Source organism: Tupaia chinensis, unplaced genomic scaffold (assembly GCF_000334495.1).
Source record: "Tupaia chinensis unplaced genomic scaffold, TupChi_1.0 Scaffold000316_1, whole genome shotgun sequence".
Taxonomy (NCBI): domain Eukaryota; kingdom Metazoa; phylum Chordata; class Mammalia; order Scandentia; family Tupaiidae; genus Tupaia; species Tupaia belangeri.
In genome coordinates, this window is record NW_006159809.1 from 5,138,013 (window position 1) to 5,157,463 (window position 19,451).

Below are 19,451 nucleotides of genomic sequence, written 5' to 3' on the forward strand. Positions count from 1 at the left end.
CCTCCCACTCTGCCTGCCCACTAGGCCCCACCGCCCTCCAGCTCCCCAAACCCTGGTGCCCCCCCACTGGAGGGAGGGGGAAGCAGCAGGTGTTGATGCTAATCAGCGTTCACAGCCCAGAACTGCAGTCGCTCCCAGGCTCACACACTCCCCAAAATTAAACACTCATTATACAAAATTAATTGACATTAATTAGCAAAAATTAAAACTTTAAACACAGCAAGGCGCTTTGGGGGGAGGAGTGAGGCAGGCGGGCTCCACATTTGTCCCCCCCCGCTCCCCACCCACCCACCACCCCCAAGTCCCCCCACTTCCATCCTAGGGTAGGACTGGAGGAGTTCAGGCGAGGTGAGCACCTGCACCCGGGACGAGCTCGAGCCCAGCCATGTGGGTCCCTGTGCTAGTAGTCAGCTGATGGGTGGCCCCAGACTCCACCCAGTGTTTGACTAAGGAGCCAGGACCCCTCCCTGAGCCCAGGCCCCCAAGGTCTCAACGGAGTTGGGGGGGTAGGAAGGAGCAGGGCTAAAGGAAGCAACTTGAATTTAGGAAAAGAGGATGTTGAAGGTCCTTCCCTTCCAACCCTCCCATCCTCTGGGTACACAGAGGTTTAGGCACTGTCGCCTTTCTGCTCTGTCCCACTTTGCTGTGTGACCTCAAATAAATCACTCCCCCTCTCTGAGCCTCAGTTTTCTATCCATATGATGAGGGGGCGGTGCTGGGTGAGCACTGAGGTTCCTGCCTGCTCTGGCACCTGCTGTCAGGGAAGCAAATCTCTGGGAATTTGATTCACTCTGAGGCTCCACTCTGGACTGAATGTGGGGACTAGCAGCCCAAGGGGCTGAGTTGCTGATGCTGGAACTTCAGGCCCCAGTAAGGTGATGTCTTCAGGACCGAGAGGCCTCCCAGATGGGCACCAGCTTCACCTGTTAAGGCCTGCTCCAGAGGAAAGGAGAATGGCACCCTCCATAGCTCTCTAAGCCCTGACCTGTTACCATTTTTATTTATTTATTTATTTGTTTATTTATTTATTTAGGTTTTTGCTATAGGGTGCGTGTGCTCACCAGAAAGACAGAGAGAGACAGAGAGACAGAAAGCGAGAAATTACCCCCAGGGGGGATGGCCATGCTGCCGTCCCTTCTCCTCCATTCTCCTCTTGGGATCTTGGGCATGCACACATACACACCCGGTGTGAGTTTAAGCCACCGGGTCCAGGACTTGAACCCCAGTTGACTACATGGGAGTCCAGTGACACAGCCATTACGCCAACTGCTGGTCCCGGTTATCTTTTTTTTTTTAATTTTTTGGCAGAGGGCACATGCGCTTACTGAAAAAGAAACAGAGAGGGAAAGGGAGAAAGTACCCCCTACATGGGGCCTGGTCATGCTGTAATCCCTTCTCCAGGTCTCCCTCCCCTTGAGATTTTGGGCACGCACACAAACTTGCGCCTGGCATGTTTTTCAAGCTGCCGGGTCTGGAACTCGAACTGTGCAGACAGCCATGTGGGATCTAGCAGTCTTAATTACCATGCCACTGGCTGGCCCTATACCGGTTACTTCCCACCTGTGCTCACTGGGCACCCATGGGCCCAATCCTCACCAGCTGACAGGCAGATGGACTACAGAGCCACACCTCACCTTCCCCTGCTGCCTTTGAACACAGACTGCTTTTGTCCAGCACCCTTGCCACTCTGGGTGGGGGGGATGGTCCCCACCAGGTGAATGCTGTCCCCCCTCACTCCTGCTCCCTACACCCCTCTCTCTCCAGCCAGCGCCAATATCTGCAACGTGGTCCTGATGCGGTACGGGGAGCTGGAGGAAGGGATCGACGTCCTGGACGGTGATGGCAACCTCGTGGGCTCCTCCAGGATCGCAGCCAGACACGTGGGTCGTCCCCTGGGTCCGAGGGGCCGGCGGGGAGGCCAGCACAGGCGGGACGGGCTTGCCCTTACCGTGTTCACCCCTTGGGGCTTCTAGCCACAGTAGGCTTATTTTGTGCCCTGCTGTCTCCTCACCCTGCCCCTCTTCCCACTGCATCCCCAGCCTCACGTCTGGCCCCAGCCTCGCTTGTTTCCCTGGACAGCCCCTCTCTTTTCCTCTGTGCCCCCTTCCACAGCAAACCATTCGCAGCTCTTGTCCCAGCTCCTCTGATGGCCCCTTCAAGGTGTTAATTGGTGGGGGCAGAGGAGACTCCCTCAGAGCTTTCTGTACCTTCCCCAGGACACGGGCCCTGCCTCCCTGGGCTACAAATCCTCTTGGGTAAGAAGAGGGAGCCCGAGAGGCCAGCGGTTTGTGGTTCTGGGTTAATAGGCACTTCTGCAGGTGAGACCTCACCAGGGACGGAGTGTGGTGAGGGGGAGGATTTCAGGCTCACAGAGGTCACCAGGGTAGTCTGGGGAAGAATATTCATTATAAGAAGACCTAGTTTCATAGCAACTGTAATTGAATATATATATACACACACACACATACACACACACATATCACACACATATATTACACATACATATTACACACATTACACACATATACACACATATATTACACACATTACACTCACACATATTACACACATGTATTACGTACACACATATTACACTCACATATTACACACACGTACACACATATTACACACACACATACACACACACACATTACACACAGACATATATTCCAGTCCTCTTGGACACCCTTGGGCTTCCCTGGCCTAGTCCAGTTGGTGGTTAGGGGCTTTTGTCTTGCCACCCTGAGCTCTGGCCCGAGTGCTGTGAATGGGGTGAGATTGGGGTCAGCAGTGGGGTCACCAGGCATTACCCTCCACCACCCCCACCCCGCCCCCGCCTCAGTCCACCCACTGTCCGTCACCTGAGCCTGTCTGTGAGGCCTCCTTGGTAAGCCTTTACTCTGGGGAGGGCCCACGGCAAGTCATGCCTTTCCGTGGCTCATGAGGGGTAGGGCCCCGAGTGCCATGTCATCATTGCTCCCTCTGCTCCCTGCACTGGTTCTAGGCCCTTCTGCCATTCCTGCACCTGCTCACCAGGCTGGGGGACCCTCTCCCAAGCCTTTCTAAGGCTGATCACCAAGTTTCTGGGAGAGATTTTAAGCTCTAAGCCATAATCAGAGGGAATTTAGCCTCAATTTCCTACCTGAGTCCAACCTCCCGCCCCAACCCTAGCTTTTCTCTGAGAGGGAGGGCAACCTGGCTAACTCCTCACAGTGCCAACCAGGAAGGAAGCCCAAGCTCTTCCGTGGCCATGGGCTTCCTCGAGGCTGACAGTCGGCTGTCGTCTGGGAAGACTCCAGGGATCTGGGCTGGGAGCCATTCTTGAGCCTCCTCTAAGAACCAGGAGCCCGTTTAGCTTGGAGGCACTCCCCACAGTTGCCATCAGAGCACAGAACTGCTCCTGAGCTGTGCCCTGGACTGCGACCACCCCCCAGAAATGCATGGGAGCCCCCAGGATGAGGCAAGCCCTCAGATGGAAACCCTGCGGACACTCACAGAAGCATGTCCTCCTTACCAAGCCAACCTCTTACTGCTAAAAACAGACTCACTCAGGGCTGGGAGGCGCAAGAGCTGAACCTTTGTCTCTGAGGGGTGTTAAAAAACAATAATAATAATGACTCTCAGACTCCATCCTCCATCAGCACCAGGAGCCTCTCGTGGCTCGTAGACCTCAGCCGCTTGCTGGTCTTTCCAGTGCCTGCTTTGCTCTTAAGCATCTCAAGTCCTCTACGAGCTTCTTCTCAGCTCCCAGGCTCTAGGGGCAGGGGAGGCTGCCCTCTCCCATTGGAGGAGCCTCCCTGAGCACAGGCCCCTTCCTGGGATGGCTTCTGTCACCACTCCTCCCCCGACACATGGCAGGTGATGGAATCTGCTCTTTTCAAATTGTGGTAAGAGGATGGGGTGGCTTTTTTTTTTCTTTTTTTTTTCTCATTTGAAATACAGCTTTGTGAGCAATTCCATGAATAATTCCATTCAGCCAGATGTGCTTAGCAGCACACACACCTAGGGCTCTGGGCAGGGTTTGCTGCCTCGAAGCAGAAGCCCCTCTCACTGCAGCCTTTGCTTGCCCCCGCAGGCCCTGCTGGAGACTGCGCTGACACGAGTGGTCCTCCCCATGCCCATCCTGGTGCTACCCCCGATCGTCATGTCCATGCTGGAGAAGTGAGTCGGGGCAGCCAGGACCAGGGGCCTGAGGGGAGGGGAATAGGCTGGCCCAGGGTGGGGGACGTGGGAGCAGCTGGCAGCCTGTTTGCTCCGAGGTGACAAGTGTCCTGCTCCGTCTTCATGCTCACCCAGCCAGTGCCACTAGAGTCATTGGGTGAGAATGCCTGGATCTGACTGCACAGGCCCTGTGCTAGATGCTGTGAGGCCTGCCCTTCAAGGAGCTGCCGTTCTGGGTGTGCTGTCGGTGTGTGCGTGCGCATGCGTACATGCACGTGGGTTCTCTTAGTGAGCAGCACAGGGCCATTTGCGAAGACAGAGCCTGAGGATTCAGGTAGAAAGGCTGGATATGGGGCCAGCCCCACCTCTCGCAGCCATCCGCACAAGGCAAGTTGCTGCCTCGCTGAGCCTCAGTTTCTCTGCTTATAAAGTAGGAATAGTAGTGCCCTCCCTGCCTTCCTCAGAGAGGAGTTCTAAGAACACCTATTTGTCATAACCGTAAAGAATTAAGGGGACATATCAACAGCAATGATAGAGTGATTCTGTGTATTAATGAGTATGAAATTGAACTGGGAAATGCTGCTTGGAGGAGAGGCCGAACAGAGTGTGGGGAGCCAGGGCCACCCCCTAGAGGTGTGGGCAGGCCTGGGGATTGGGTAGACCTAGCAGAATGGCAAGGGGCATGGAAGGTGGAGGGAGCCTGAAGGTCAGATCCCTGGCTTGTGCAGGTGACAGAGACTAGGTACCCTCTCATTCCCTGTAGTCCTGCAGGGGTGGGGCAGCAGTTGAGATTAGGTGCAGTACAGGATAAGGATAGGGTTGAGGATAACACACCCACAGTCCTGGGGCAAGGGCTTATTCAAGTATCGGGGCCTTCCCACTCTCACAATACTAATTATAATACAGAGTCCTCACTGCATCCCGATCCTCTCTGTGCCCCGGTGCCACCTCCTCATCGCAGTGCAATGTGGTACGGACGAGGGAAGGGAGGAGAAGAGAGGGTATATCACCCACTGGCAGTCAGACTAGGAAATGGCAGAGCCAGGGCTGGCCCAAAAATATGCTTGCAAAGCCAGAGGCCTCACACCACACTGGCTGGCTCTTGGGTTTTCAGGTCAGGTCGTGTCATCAGCATGTTTGGGTCTCCTGTGTGGAGACAGGGCAGGAGCAGATTCGGAGCCTGACCTTCAGGAAGCCTGTGTTTTTATGAGGGAGAGGAGCAAGACTCACACACAGGACAGCTGCAGGTGAGACTGGGCCATGTGTGAATGGAGCCCGGGTGACCTTGGGAGCACTATGGGCTCAGCAGCAAGGAGGACTAGAGCCTAGAGAGGGGCTGCAGCTGACCCTCAGAGCAGGGTAGGATGTTTGCACAAAGGAGGGCTTTCTGGGCAGGGCACACGCCTGTTGGGTGGACATGGAGGAGTCCAGCCTAGATGAAGCAAGGCATGCTCATTGGGGCCAGCTGATGAGGGGCCAGCTGTGTGCCCAGCCCAGGGGATGATCCCTCTCTCTCTAGAAGAGGGCAGAGCCTTTGGGAGCACTCGAGCTGGGCATGGCATGTTGCACACCACAACTTAAGAAAATTCACCTGACTGGAAGTTTGCAATAGGCAAACATAAACTGATCCTTGGAGGGCAGACACTTCTGTGCCCCCGACCTTGTTATACACTGAGGTTGTCCTGCAAGTATACGTAAGGAGACAGTGGAGCACATGAAGACGGTAGGACTTCTGTCTTCACGACTGCCGAATCCTAAACCGTGGCATTGTGAAGGAGGGTAGCTGTGTACTGGTTACACTAGGACCTTGCGTGAGTCCGGGGAGATAGCACACTCAGGTTAAGTGAAGCAGCTTTACAACTCGCAGAGAAGCCTCACAGAGCAGCTAAAGCCCAGGATTCATGGCAAGCTGGTTCCCTGAGGCTCAGAAGAGCTGCCCAGGGAAGATGGAGTCTTGTCCGTCTTTGCGCCACATTGCACCACTGCTGAGGGAGCACAGAAGCACTTGACCCTGGGTTTTATATCACGGGGCACTGGGATTGCTGGGCTGAAGCATTCAGCCATCCTGTTCTAGAAGGGGCAGAACAGAGCCAGCGCTGTTCCAAACAGTCCCTCCTTATCTTGGGAAGTTGCATTCCTAGCACATTCTACAGTTTTCCTGAAAACTGTAAGCAGTGTAGACAGTGAGGATGAGGGGAAGCTGGGTCTGTTAAGGCCATCAGGAACCTGTTCTCCAGGGATTTGCTGAGGAAAACAAACAAACATGGTCTGTAATGCCTTCTCAGTTGGTGTTTCGTTGGGTTTGCAGAAAGTGAAATGATGGTTAGTGTCCCATTGTCTTGGAAGCTTAAACTTGGCTTTGGAAGTCATGGGAGTCATGGGAGGTGGAGTGGAGATTATTCTAGGTCTGAACCTCTCCACCTGGGATCTGCCTGGCATGTGGGGAGCCACATAGTCTGACTCAGTGTAGAGTCCAAAGAAGCCCCTCAGGTAGGGCAGGGAGAGGTTAGCCATTTGGTGCTCCCAGCAGCCTTGTCTTTAGTTGGTCCTGCCCAGGAGCTACTGGGAGGGTCTCTGGGAAGAGGCCAATCCAGTTCCTCCCAGAATATGCTGATGCGTAAGACACAGTTTATGGCCTCCAGGATAAACGCTTTTCACGGATGCCCTGGAGCTGCAGGATCGTGCAGTGGGAGAGGCAAGGCAGTATAGCCAAGTAAGCTGAGACCGTCCGGTAGGAAAACAAAACCTGGGTCTCTGCTCCACCACTTTCTGCCACTCAGATGAGAGCACAGAGCCTCCCTCAGCCTCAGTTTCCCACCCAGAAAGTGGCGACACTGCTCCTTCATCACCTGGCTCTTTGGGGCTTTGCATTTTCCACCATCCTGCAGCTCTTTGGCCCTTGCAGGGGCCCCACTGAGTACTCAGCCTTCCAGAGCAGAGCCTCTGCTGAGGAGGCTGATGGGGGAGGCAGCCGCCTGCAATGGGGAGCCCCCATTGGGTGAGAGAGTCAGGACAGCCAAGGAAAAAGACAAAAGAACACTTACAAAGCAGCCTACTTGCAAATTAATGGAGCGCAAACTAAAACTGCACTCCAAGTGCTGAAGGGATGCACAGCAATGGGGGAGACAAGCTGTTGTGTGGAGCCCAGGCCGGGGGCTGGGACCGGCTTGTTTCGCCTCTGGCCTCAGTTTATCCTCTCTAGGAGGAGCGCTCTGCGCCAAGGGCCCTGGATTCCCTGCCAGAATAAGAGAGGTGAAGCCCAGCAGGCTCAGCTGTCCTTGACTCTCAGACTGAAAGGAAGAGCTTCAAGGCAGAAGCAGAGAGGCCTCCACCTGAACCCAGCCCACCAGGCTGCCTCTGAGGAGGTGCACCACACCCTATTTACACCCCCTTGGGGCCACAGAGGTTCACACTGCACGTCCTCCCTGCAGCACCAGGCCGCCTACCCTGCTGAGGAGGAAGCTAGTTTTGGGCCCAGGGCTGGGATCGATGCTCCAGACCTAAACTCAGAGGCAAATGCCTGGGTTGGATTGGCAGATTGTCTGTCTCCCCAAGCCCGGTGTCCCTGGCCCAAAGGCACCAGGTGGGAGTCAAAGCCAGGGTGGGCTCCAGAACATGACCTCATGGTGCTCCCTGAGTCCGCTCCCCCAGCTATCCCTGGGATCCGAGTCTTCCTCTCTCCCACGTTTCTCATCTGCATGTTTTAACTTCCCCAGCTAAACTGCTGTTCTAGTCCCTCCTGCCATTGCCTCCCCCCCTCCCCTCCTGTCCTGCTGTAGTTACTCTCCCCTCTAGTCTGCTCTGAGCTGGGCCTGCCTTCCTCTTGAATTGGGAGCACAGCCCTGGGGCGTCCTGGACCCCCTTCCCAGAGGAGGTCATAGGTCCAGTGGAAATGAATCAGTCCATGGTCCCCAACAAGACATCCCAAGGACTGATCTCATGGCTGCCTCTCACCTGCCAGGTTGGGAGCTTCCCTCTATCACCCTTCCTGCCCTGGTAACCTTCAGGACTGTGCCTTCAGGGACTTCACACCCTCCTGTCACTGCCTCTCCTTCCACATCTCTCCTGGGAGGCTCCGTGTGCAAGTTCAGAGTGAGCTGCGTACTTTAGAAGTCTCAGCCTTACTCCCAGTCCCCTCCATGACACCAAAGGACACCCAGTAGGCCCTGGGCTGATCCCGGCAGGGTGTGGGGTTAGTAGGAAGACAGGGAGAGTGAGTACACTGCACTGGGGGGGGGGCTAGCAATCAGAGGGGTTCAGGCTTGATGTAGGTACCTTTCACGGCTGCTTTTAATCTTCTGGGAGCTTTCCTCCCCAGTCGCTCAGCTCAGGGTAGGTTCGACAGCCAGCCAGACCTTGGGGTCTGGAACAGTGGGAAGGGCTGGCCACCAGGATCCTGCCTCCTTCACACAGGTAACAACAGCAATAAGGACCTCATTACTGAGTGCCAGGCCTGCCTAACCTTCTACTTGCACAGAATTGACAAGTAATTGGATCTTTATGGATACCTCAGGACCATCCTGGGGCAGGGCTTCCCAGAGGAATGGTCTAGAGATGGTCTGTTTTAGACTCATGGAGGGTTGTTTCAAAAGAAATTCCCAAGCCTCAGAGCAGCTGCTCAGGATCTGAGGTGGTAGGGGTCTTTGGAAGTTCGCATTTTTGACGCACTGCCCAGGCCATTCTGACACACACTGAAGTCTGAGAACTGCTACTCTCCATGTTGCTGTCAGCTCAGGGCCAGGTGCTCTAGGGATTCTTGTCCCAGGAGGTGAGGATGGTATGGGGTTTGCCTCTCACCTGTCTGTGGCCATGGAAAGTCCTGCCCCAGTGGTGGAGGGGCAAGAGCCCTGATTGCATCCTCTTCATCCCAGGATCTAGCAAGTGGAGGCCGACAGGTAGCCGAGGTCTGATTTAGTGCCCCTTCTTTGTTTGGGGAGTCCTTATTGCCATGAAGCTCGAGGACCCAGAGTCCTGGAGGGAGGTTTTGCATACCATTCTCCTGCTCAGCATCCCACCTCCAAAGTCTGCCGTGGGGAGTCGGTGCCAGCTGCGACGTGCTGGGGTGAGGCTGGCAGTATTGAAGGCAGGAGCTGGGAGTGCGAGTGACAGCACATGGGGAGCCAGGGGCCAGGCAGGCGGCAGTTCTGTCTGCCTCCCGTAGACCTGGTCTTGGCCAAGGCACTCCCCTTCTCTGTGGCTCTTGAACTGAAGTTGACAAGGTAGCTAGTGGGGTATCTTCTGTTCTCCCACAGAAGAGGATCACCCCTCCCAGCTGTGTGTGCACACATGCACATGCATGTGCTTTCTCTCCTCCCCTAGACACTGCACCTGCTCTGGGTTGTTTGCCATTTAAGTACGTGCTACCTTTGAGAGTGGTCTTCCTATCCTGGGTGTCTCCCCAGGAGCAGGGCTCGGCAGCCTCGTCTGTGGTCTCCCCAGCATGTGGCCTTCTTGGTGCCCCTACAAGGGTAATTGAGGATTTGACTTGGCGAGGGTTCAACGGCTGTGCCTTCAAGGCAGGGAGAGGGTGCTGACTTAGGAAGGCCCCAAACAGGACTCCACTCCCTCTGTGGCTCCCGGCTGGCTCGAGCCCCAGAGCCTGGCTGCCCTGGCCCTGAGACAGAGCAGGCCCCAGTGGTGGCCGGGTCTCACGGTGTGCCCCGTCTTCTCCCCACAGGACAGCTCTCCTGCAGGCGCGCCCCCGGCTTCTCCTCCCTGTGCAAAGTCTTGTGTGCCTGGCAGCCTTTGGCCTGGCCCTGCCATTGGCCATCAGCCTCTTCCCGCAGATGTCAGAGGTCAGTGGGGGGTCGGCAGGGCGGGGAGGGGAGGGGTGCAGATTGGTGGTTTATGGACATAAACTGATGCAGTGCTGTCTTAGCACTGTGCTGGGACTGGAGTTAGAACCATGACTGAGACGGACCCAGGCTGACCTCTCGGGGTGGAGGGTCAGGCAGTAAGCACAGGGTTAAACAGACAGTAGCCCCAAAGCACGCAAGGACAGCTGGGCTGGGAGGGGTTCAGCTAGATGCAGGAGACACATCCAACGAAACCAGGCCTGCAGGAAGTGGCACCACCTCGGGGACCAGGCCTGGGCAGGAGCTGGCCAAGTGAAAAGGGGTAGGGGACACATGGGCTGGGGATCAGCTGGCGTGGCAGCCCCGAGGTGAGGCAGCCCGTGGCCTGCCCCAAAGGCTAAGCAAAGTCTGCAGCACCAGCCGAGAGTGAGTGAGAGGCCCCGAGCCCCCAGGTGGTGCTGGGAACTTAGAAGCCAAGGTGAGAGGGGAGCGGCCATCCGAAGGGCTGTACAGAGCAGCACCACAGCTTCCTGGTTTCGAATGGCCCCTGGGCTGCATCGGGAGTCTGGGCTGTAGCTCGGGAGAAGGCACCAGCAGGAGGCTGTGGCGGGCGTCCAGTGAGAGATGATGGCGGCTTGGACCAGGCTGCTGGCAGTGGGCATCGGGAGAAGTGGGGCCTTTCAGAGCGTTAGGAGGCAGCTTTGTCAGGATGTGATGTCTTACCACACATGGTAGGAGGGAAAGGGAGCTGGCAAGATGCTGCCCAGCTTTCTGGACCACCGGCAGCTGTAGGTCCTGCTTAACAAGATGGAGGCTTGAGGAGAGGCCAGTTTGAGCGAGTACAAGGTGAGTTGGATGGACACATGGGATGTGAGGAGCCCGTGGAATACTGGGGCCTGGGGCTAGGTAGGAGTTGGCCAGGTGAAAAGTGGGTAGGGGACCCATAGGCTGGGGATCAGCAAATAGAGGTGCCCCGTGAGAGGTCGGCTTGGATCTGGAATGCAGAAGAGGCCTGGGCTGGAGGGATGGAAGGAGAGGCCACCAGCATAGAAACAGTCCTGGGAGCAAGGGTGGTGGGTGGGATCAGCCAGGGAGAGTGTGGAGAATGGAGGCCCTGCAGGGTCCTTTACCAGGAGGGAAGGGCAGAACCAGGACCGGTGGGATCAGGGGCTGGGTGGCTGCCCACAGAGTCAGACCCTTTGGCCAGATCAAGCTTCGTGACATTGAAGAGTGTCCATGGGTGTTGCAGGAATAAAGGCAAACACTGTCCCTGATGAGTGGGGCCCAGGTGGTAGGAGAGCTCAGCATGGAGGGAGAAAAGAGCAGCAGACCCACAGCTAGAACAAGACATGGGGTCAAGAGAGGCTTTTATTTATGGATTCCCTCCCCCCTTTTTTTTTAATGGGGAAAGACTGGAGCTTGTGTAAAAGCTGAAGGAAGAGCACCAGGAGGGAAGTTGGGGCCGGTGAGAGGAGAATGGGAGAGCAGAGTCCACGAAGAGGGGGTGCTCAGCTTTTGCAGGGGGAGACCCCCCACAGTAGTAGGCAGAAGAGTCAGGGGTGGATGCCACTGTGGGTAGGGATCGGGGTGAGGAAGTTGTTCTAATGGCTTCTGTGTCCTTGTGACCCGGTAGAGAGAGGAAAGAGGAATACAGGGTGAGGGTGGGCTCAGAGGTTTGAAGACGTAAGTGGGGAGATGAGAGACGCAGCTGACGGAGGTGGTCAGGAAAGCCTGGGGTGGTGCCAGGGTCCACAGAGACCAGGCTGAAGGAGGACACAGTGTGAGGTGGGGGCGAGGCTACCCCGAAGTGCTGGGGCCAGCTCAGGGAGGAGCCCAGGGTGAGGCAGCGGGGCCCTGGGGAGATGGGGAAGAGGTCGGAAGCAGCTGTGGAGCCTGGAACCTGCGGGGCTGGGAGGGCGGTAAGCCAAGCAGAAGGAGCGGACCCAGGCTAAGAGTCAACGCGGTGTCCAGAGTACCCGAGCTCTCAGGGAGCCCAGGCTGTGGGAGAGGCACTTCTGAATTTGTCATTCAGGACTGGCCCTGCTCAGATAGACCCAAGACATGGTAGGAAGGGTGACAGTTCCGAGAAGGAGGGTGGAAAGAGGTCCCCAAAATAAGGGGCCAGGAGTGTTAAGGCTGGACTGTGAGGACTAGGGACCCAGGGTCACCGATTAGGAGGTGGGGACCCAGCCAAAGTCCCTCTTATTGCACTCAGGCCTCTTTCTCCAGACTGGGACGAGTAGTCATTGCAGAGCAGGGCTGTCCTCTGGGAAGGGAGGGTAGGGGCACAAGTTTCAGAGGTCCCTCCTCAGCTGCCTCCTCCCTGACTGGGTGTGGCCCATGGCAATAAGGCCATTAGCCAACTGGCTGAGAAGACCTTGTCCCCCTTTTCATCTTCCCAATTAATTCTCTCTAACGAGGTACTTCTTCTGCCATGTGGGGATCGTGTCTCACATCCCAGAACCAGTGGGATTTGCCACAATAAGTCTGGACTTGCTTGGGCTGACCTGACCTTGCCAAAAGCCACTGAGGTTGTCAACAGAAGTAATCGCTGGAACACTAATTAATTAATTAGGGGGACTTGGAGGTAGAGTTTAGGAGCTGGTTCCTAAAAGGATTGACCTGCAGTGATTGGCATAGGGTTTCCAACTCACTAACCCCACCAGTTAAGGAAAGGACTTCAATCCCCCCCTCTTCAATTCCTAGGAGAGAGTTTTGTATGCTCTTTTCAAATCAGTTTTTATGCCTACTGAGATGGTCAAAATTGCAAATAATAATAAGCACCATTGTTCACTAAGCGTCTGCTAGTCCAGGCGGCGTGTCTACTCTGCAGGCCCTCCTGGACGAAGTCCTTCTACTGCACTTCGTGCCTGAGTTACTACTGAATGTCCAGGGAGGTCACCCAGGCAGTGAGATGCAAGTGTCTGCAGCTCTGGGGACAGGTTCGGGCTGGGGATACGGAGCGTTCAGAGCATAGAGGGGACTTAAGTCAAGGAAGGAGAGGTCACTGTGGGGGCAGAAATGCCAATGAGAAAGGGGAGTGCAGGGGGTCCCAGAGAGATGTCATGGGAATTTTGAGGACTAGGGCATTTCGAAGAAGAGGGGCTCTTTTCAGACTGAGCTAGGCAGAGGGGACTGGAAGGAGTGAGACTTGGCACCTGGGTGATGCGGCTGGACGTGGCAGTCTGGGAAGCGCCATGATGGTCAGCTCTCTGTGTGCAGGGTTCGGAGGCTATGGGAAAACAGTAGAGTTTTGCTCATGGGGTGTTCTAGGAGATGGGGGGCTGGAGGCTTGGAGAGAGGGCAGTGTGGGGAGGGAGTGCTCATAGCTCAAGGCAGGAAGGCACGACTCTGTGGGGTTCCTGGTCCCATGAGAAGAAGGGCCTTATCAGCTGTGGTGGAGAAAGGGGGGTCCAGGACTTGAGTCCAGTGAAGTAGGTACCAGTAGTCCTCGTTTGTAAATGAGGAAACTGAGGCACATTAGGTTAAGAACTTTGCCCAGGACCCATAGTCCGTCGTGAGGGAGCGGGCTTTGTACCCAGGTAGAGTCCACAACCCCCTCCACCCCACCCTTACCTTGTTATGAAAGAGGCCCGAGTGTGAGCACCAGAGTGCTCAGACCACCTGCTGCTAATTTACCAGTAGAACATTCCAGTGTCCTTTCCCAGCCCTCCTGCTCTTCACGGGAGTCGGTGCCCATGTTCCCAGGAACATCCTGGAGTGTGAGCCTCTGCTTTCTAACGCAGAGCTGAGGAAGAGTAGGGGCAGAGTCTAGCGAGCCATCCAACAGGTGGGACAGGGAACCTCCTTAGAACTTAGGTGTGAGAACTGAGGAGCAGGGTCAGGCCTCCCTCTGGGCCCCCCCATCCTGTTGCCATGCAGGGAACAGGGGTCTGTCCTAGTGGACTGGACCCAGGACCTGGAAGCTAGCCACAGTGGGGCACTGGCCAAGGCCCGCTCAGCCAGGCTTCTGCAGGCATAGATGACCCAATCAGCACCCAGAATCTGTCCCCTACCTCATAGAGACTGGGGTGTTTTCCTCTTCCTGGAACCATGAGGGCCATGTAATAGCCCCATAGCCTTCGGAGTCTCCATTCAGGTATTGGAGACCAAAACTGAATAAATCAGAAAGTCAGGTGATGGTGCCAGCCACAATGTAAACAATAGAGAGGACTGTCTAGAGCTGGCCCCGTCCCCTCAGGTCAGGTAGGTGTGGGGTCCTCCCTGTGGCATGGCAGGGCCTGATTTGTGGTGGCTTCTCTGGCTCTGCCCTCTGCGGAGCGGGCAGAGAGGCTCTGGGTATCAGAAGTGTGGTCACCCCTGTCCTCCCTTCCCCTGCCCCACATACACACGCACACCCGTGCCTCAGGTCCCAGGAGTGAGAAGGCTAGGACGCAGTCTCCGGCCCATGGGCTTCACTGCGCAAGAGGCTGGGTGGGGCGATGACCCTCCGACTTTGACAGCTGCTTCCCTACCTGGGAGCGCTTCACTTCCAACCCCGCTGAGTGAACCTTGGTCTTCCCAGTGAGAAGCAGAGCCTGGACCAGGCCCCCTCCCACGTCCCTGTGTCTGCTTCTGCCTCATTCTTTGTGCCTCTTTCTCCGCTCCTTGATTTCTCTCGGGCTCTCCCCCACTCGTCCCCGGGGAGCTCGGGGCTGGGGGACGGGGCTGCAGAACGAGCCGCAGCCATTGTTCGACAATCTGTTTTTGTCGTCATCTCGTTGGCAGGCGGCAGGAGAGGAGCACAAGGTTAATGAGGCACTGTGCAGCGGGATTACTGCGCGAGCGGGCGGCGGGCGAGCCAGCCCTGGTGACAGGGAACTAATTAGGAGCAGTTTAACAGGAGGAAAAAGTGAAATCTCCTCTTCACCAACTGTCAATAATTAGCTGATTTGGTGAGGTTGAAATGTGCCCACAGAAGAGGGTAGGGCTTGTCTGTGGACCAGCGAGGAGTGGGGCATGGGGGGCACCTGGGGCTTGGCCCTGTCTCTAAGTGGCTTTGGGGCCAGGAGGCCATCCCATGTCCCCTGGGCCTGCCCTCTGTCCCCTAACCTCAATTTTCCATATGACCTTGGGTCTTAACCTCAAAGACCTCAGTTTCCCCAGTTGTAAGATAAGGTGTTAGAACCCAGTTTCTCCCTGGCTCTGCCCTGTAGGATTATGGAAATGAGAAGGTGGACAGGGCCCTGGTGCTGGTCGGGAGAGCTGGCAGCAGGCCTTGCGAGCTTAAGTCAGGTGCCGGCCCTCAGGTGCCTCAGCTGCAGCTGGGTGTAACCCTGAAAGCTCCACGCCGGGGCCAGGAGTGGCTCTGGGATGGTGCCACCTGTGCATGGACAGGCCCTTGGCCTTCTTGGATCCTGCCTAACGGGTCAGACCTCCTGTCCTCCCCGCATCCCAAGCCTGAGAAGTATGCCTCTGGGCGGGGCTGCAGGCAGGGCCAGGGGAGGGCACTCTGCCTCTATCGGGACTGGAGGCCTTGAGGTGCCTCTCCGCCCCGCCCAGCTGTTGCAGGGGCCAGGAGGGGTGAGGAGTCAGGTTCATTAGCCTGGAGGGGTGCTTCCTGTCTGGCCTGTTCACTCTGTTGGTTGTCTTAGGAGATGGTTGGCCCCTGCCCTCTGGCTTTCCCTGACACCTCAGCAGAGGCCCCCCTCCAGGCCCTCCCTGCCCCCCTGGCGTCTGCTGACACCTTGACAGAAGAAAAGGCATCATAACAGTCCCCCAGGGCTTCCTGTTCCAGCCCCGTGGGCCCTTCCTTCCAACCCCCGCCCTCCTCACCTCAGCTCTAGAGGGTCCTGGGGACCAGAAGACATTCAGAGGAAGGCCAAAGCCCTCCTGCCCAAGATCTCAGCCCCGAGTCACCCTGGGCTCCAGAGAGGCCACGCCCTGCTCCAAGTCAAGCTGAGCCACCCCGCCCTTGCTTCCCACTCCATGCCTTCCTGTCCCCTTCCAGCTTTCAGGTAAGAAACAAAGAGGAACCCCTCCCCTGATAGTGAAGGATTGCGGGTACCCCCAGTGTGTGCCAGAGCCTCTGCCATCTCTCTCCACCCTTGCACCAGCCCTGAGGAAAATGGTGGCTTTGATGACCCAGCTTGTCTACCAGAAGCAAATTCTCACCAAGGTTGCCCCCCTTTCTCTGAGAAAGCACTTGAACTCCCAGCCAAGAATGAAGAAGAGTTGAGGATAAGCTCAGGTCCACATTTCAACTATTCTAAAACTCAGCCCTCCTCCAGGAAGTCCTCCCTGATGTGCCCCACCAGAATCTCACACATGTAGACTCTGATGTGTGTTTCCTATGTCCCATCCTCCCTCTCTCTTGGGAACACCATAGCCTTTTCTCCCCCCTTCCACACAGGGGATGTCCCTAAAGCTGAGAATCAGCGCCTTTTACCAACACCTAATACAGAGCATTGCTCACCTGGGTTCACCTGGATTTCATTGGTTCCTGTTTCTCCCACTCAGCCAGGGCTGATGTGAGGCTGAGACAGTGTCTAGGAGGCATTGTGCCTCTCTGAGTCCACAGCAGTGTTCCCTGTTTCCCAGAGCTGGGGCCTCCTCCCCTCCACTCTCAACTCCATCTCCTACTTTGCTTGGAGATGTTTGTTTGGGGTTTTTCTCGTTTACTGGTTAATCAGTCCCTACTGAACTCCGAAGCGGGCTATTTTTGCCATCAGAAATCTGCCGCCTCCCCGCCCGCTGCTTTCTTGGAGTTTGCCCACAGGACCCCCCAGGAGGGACGGATGGGAATGGCAAAGCCGCTTGGAGCCCAGGAACGCCAACGCCACCTGTCATGTTGCCTGTTCCCCCACACCCCCACCCCACGCCCGCGTGTGCGCAGAGCCGTGCACGAGCACGTGCATGAGCGTGTACACATGCTCCATGACAGCCCTTGGCAGGGCCGCCTCCCAGACCGCCCTTCCCGCTTCTCCTTCCCGGGACCTCCTGGAACACCTAGCTGAATTCAGGACAGGGAGGTGGGGGTGCCAATCTTCCATGGGGGATAAACGCATCAGTACGTGTGAAGTGTTTAAAACACACCTGGCCCACAGTGAGTCCTCAGCTCCATGAGCCATGTGAGGACAGGGCCTGGGTTCTGGGATAATCACGGGTCCTCCTTTACACAGCATCACTTGGGTATTCTCAGCCTCCAAAGGGCTCTTCTATCCAGTTCTTATTAGCCTCGTCCCAGCCTCAGAAGATAGAAAACCTTCCCACTGTGCAGGTAGGCAAACCGAGGCCTCAGGGCTGAGAAGTTGGGGGACAGAGAATGGTTCTGAGATTGGATACCTAGGAACAGTGCAAAACTCCAAAACGGGGAGTGGGGTGGGAGTGGGGTCTGAGCATTTGCTGGGAGTGCACAGTACAGGGGAGACAGGAAAGGTCGGACAGGATCCCTGCTTTTGACATATTCCAGTTAAGTTGGATCCAGCTGTTCCTGAGGACCTGCTGGGTACGCATCCCAGGGACACTGGGCTGGCTTGAGCGGCTCACATGGGGTGAGGTCGCTTAAGGTACAAATCAGTCTTCCACTGGGTGTGTAATGGAGATGCAGACAAGTGCTGGGGGTGCCAGAAGCAGGGGCAATGGATTTGGTCTCGAAAGATCAAGGGAGACTTCTTGGAGGAGGCAGCCTTAAAGGATTAGGATATAGCCTGATCTCAGGCCCCAATGCCTATGTATACAATGTACAGGAATTGGAGAGCAGCTGGTGGGTGAGAAACCAGGGGAAAGCCCCAGAAAGCCTTGAGTGTCCAGCTGAGGAGTCTGACCTTCACTGAGGAAGCAGTGGGAGCCCAGAGCCCACATCAGAGGCCTGTCCCACATCAGGGTCCAGGCTCGGGCCTCAGCTGCCCTCCAGCCTAATGTCTCTGCCCTCCAATGACACTCAGAATGGCTTCCTCTAAGATGGGGCCTAGAGATGTGTGTGAGCAGGACTGAAGCCTGTCCAGCTCAGGTAAGAACCGTGACATGTGAGTGCCCAGTGGCCAAGCCAGTCCTAGGCCTGGCAGAGGCCTCAGGCACACTGGGTCAGCCAGGTGCTGGCCTGGGCTTTGGATGCTGCGTCAATGTCGTCACCACCTGTGGACCCTCAGAGACCCAGACCTCTGGCCAGGAGCAGGAGGCGGCTTTGAGCCATGTCACGGGGTCAGGCTGAACACCCCACCCCCGCCGTCCTGTGCCTTTGAAAAGGAGGCAGAAAAGCCACCAGAAGAAAGACAGAGAGGAGGAAGTCCTTTGTAGTAGGTAAAAGCCCCTGAGAATGGGGCACAGGCCAGGGATCCAGTTTCCTGTTTATGTCTCCACACCTTAGCTCCAGGTTCAAATATGTAAACTATCCGCTGGCCATGGAGTTTGCCCACAGGACCCCCCAGGAGGGACGGATGGGAATGGCAAAGCCGCTTGGAGCCCAGGAACGCCAACACCACCTGTCATGTTGCCTGTTCCCCCACACCCCCACCCCACGCCCGCGTGTGCGCAGAGCCGTGCACGAGCACGTGCATGAGCGTGTACACATGCTCCATGACAGCCCTTGGCAGGGCCGCCTCCCAGACCGCCCTTCCCGCTTCTCCTTCCCGGGACCTCCTGGAACACCTAGCTGAATTCAGGACAGGGAGGTGGGGGTGCCAATCTTCCATGGGGGATAAACGCATCAGTACGTGTGAAGTGTTTAAAACACACCTGGCCCACAGTGAGTCCTCAGCTCCATGAGCCATGTGAGGACAGGGCCTGGGTTCTGGGATAATCACGGGTCCTCCTTTACACAGCATCACTTGGGTATTCTCAGCCTCCAAAGGGCTCTTCTATCCAGTTCTTATTAGCCTCGTCCCAGCCTCAGAAGATAGAAAACCTTCCCACTGTGCAGGTAGGCAAACCGAGGCCTCAGGGCTGAGAAGTTGGGGGACAGAGAATGGTTCTGAGATTGGATACCTAGGAACAGTGCAAAACTCCAAAACGGGGAGTGGGGTGGGAGTGGGGTCTGAGCATTTGCTGGGAGTGCACAGTACAGGGGAGACAGGAAAGGTCGGACAGGATCCCTGCTTTTGACATATTCCAGTTAAGTTGGATCCAGCTGTTCCTGAGGACCTGCTGGGTACGCATCCCAGGGACACTGGGCTGGCTTGAGCGGCTCACATGGGGTGAGGTCGCTTAAGGTACAAATCAGTCTTCCACTGGGTGTGTAATGGAGATGCAGACAAGTGCTGGGGGTGCCAGAAGCAGGGGCAATGGATTTGGTCTCGAAAGATCAAGGGAGACTTCTTGGAGGAGGCAGCCTTAAAGGATTAGGATATAGCCTGATCTCAGGCCCCAATGCCTATGTATACAATGTACAGGAATTGGAGAGCAGCTGGTGGGTGAGAAACCAGGGGAAAGCCCCAGAAAGCCTTGAGTGTCCAGCTGAGGAGTCTGACCTTCACTGAGGAAGCAGTGGGAGCCCAGAGCCCACATCAGAGGCCTGTCCCACATCAGGGTCCAGGCTCGCGCCTCAGCAGCCCCCCC

The 19,451-nt window shown here is 56.4% G+C and overlaps 1 protein-coding gene across 2 annotated transcripts in view; it reads left to right on the forward strand.

Annotated features, from left to right (window-relative positions):
- SFXN5 (sideroflexin 5) overlaps positions 1–19,451 on the forward strand; it is a 133,500-nt gene that overhangs the window by 106,171 nt on the left and 7,878 nt on the right. For both annotated transcript variants that reach the window (XM_006151259.3, XM_006151260.3), the window contains exons 11-13: positions 1,765–1,880; positions 4,076–4,161; positions 9,839–9,956. In XM_006151259.3, the coding sequence (XP_006151321.1) occupies positions 1,765–1,880; positions 4,076–4,161; positions 9,839–9,956 (320 nt within the window). The remainder of the gene's footprint in view (positions 1–1,764; positions 1,881–4,075; positions 4,162–9,838; positions 9,957–19,451) is intronic.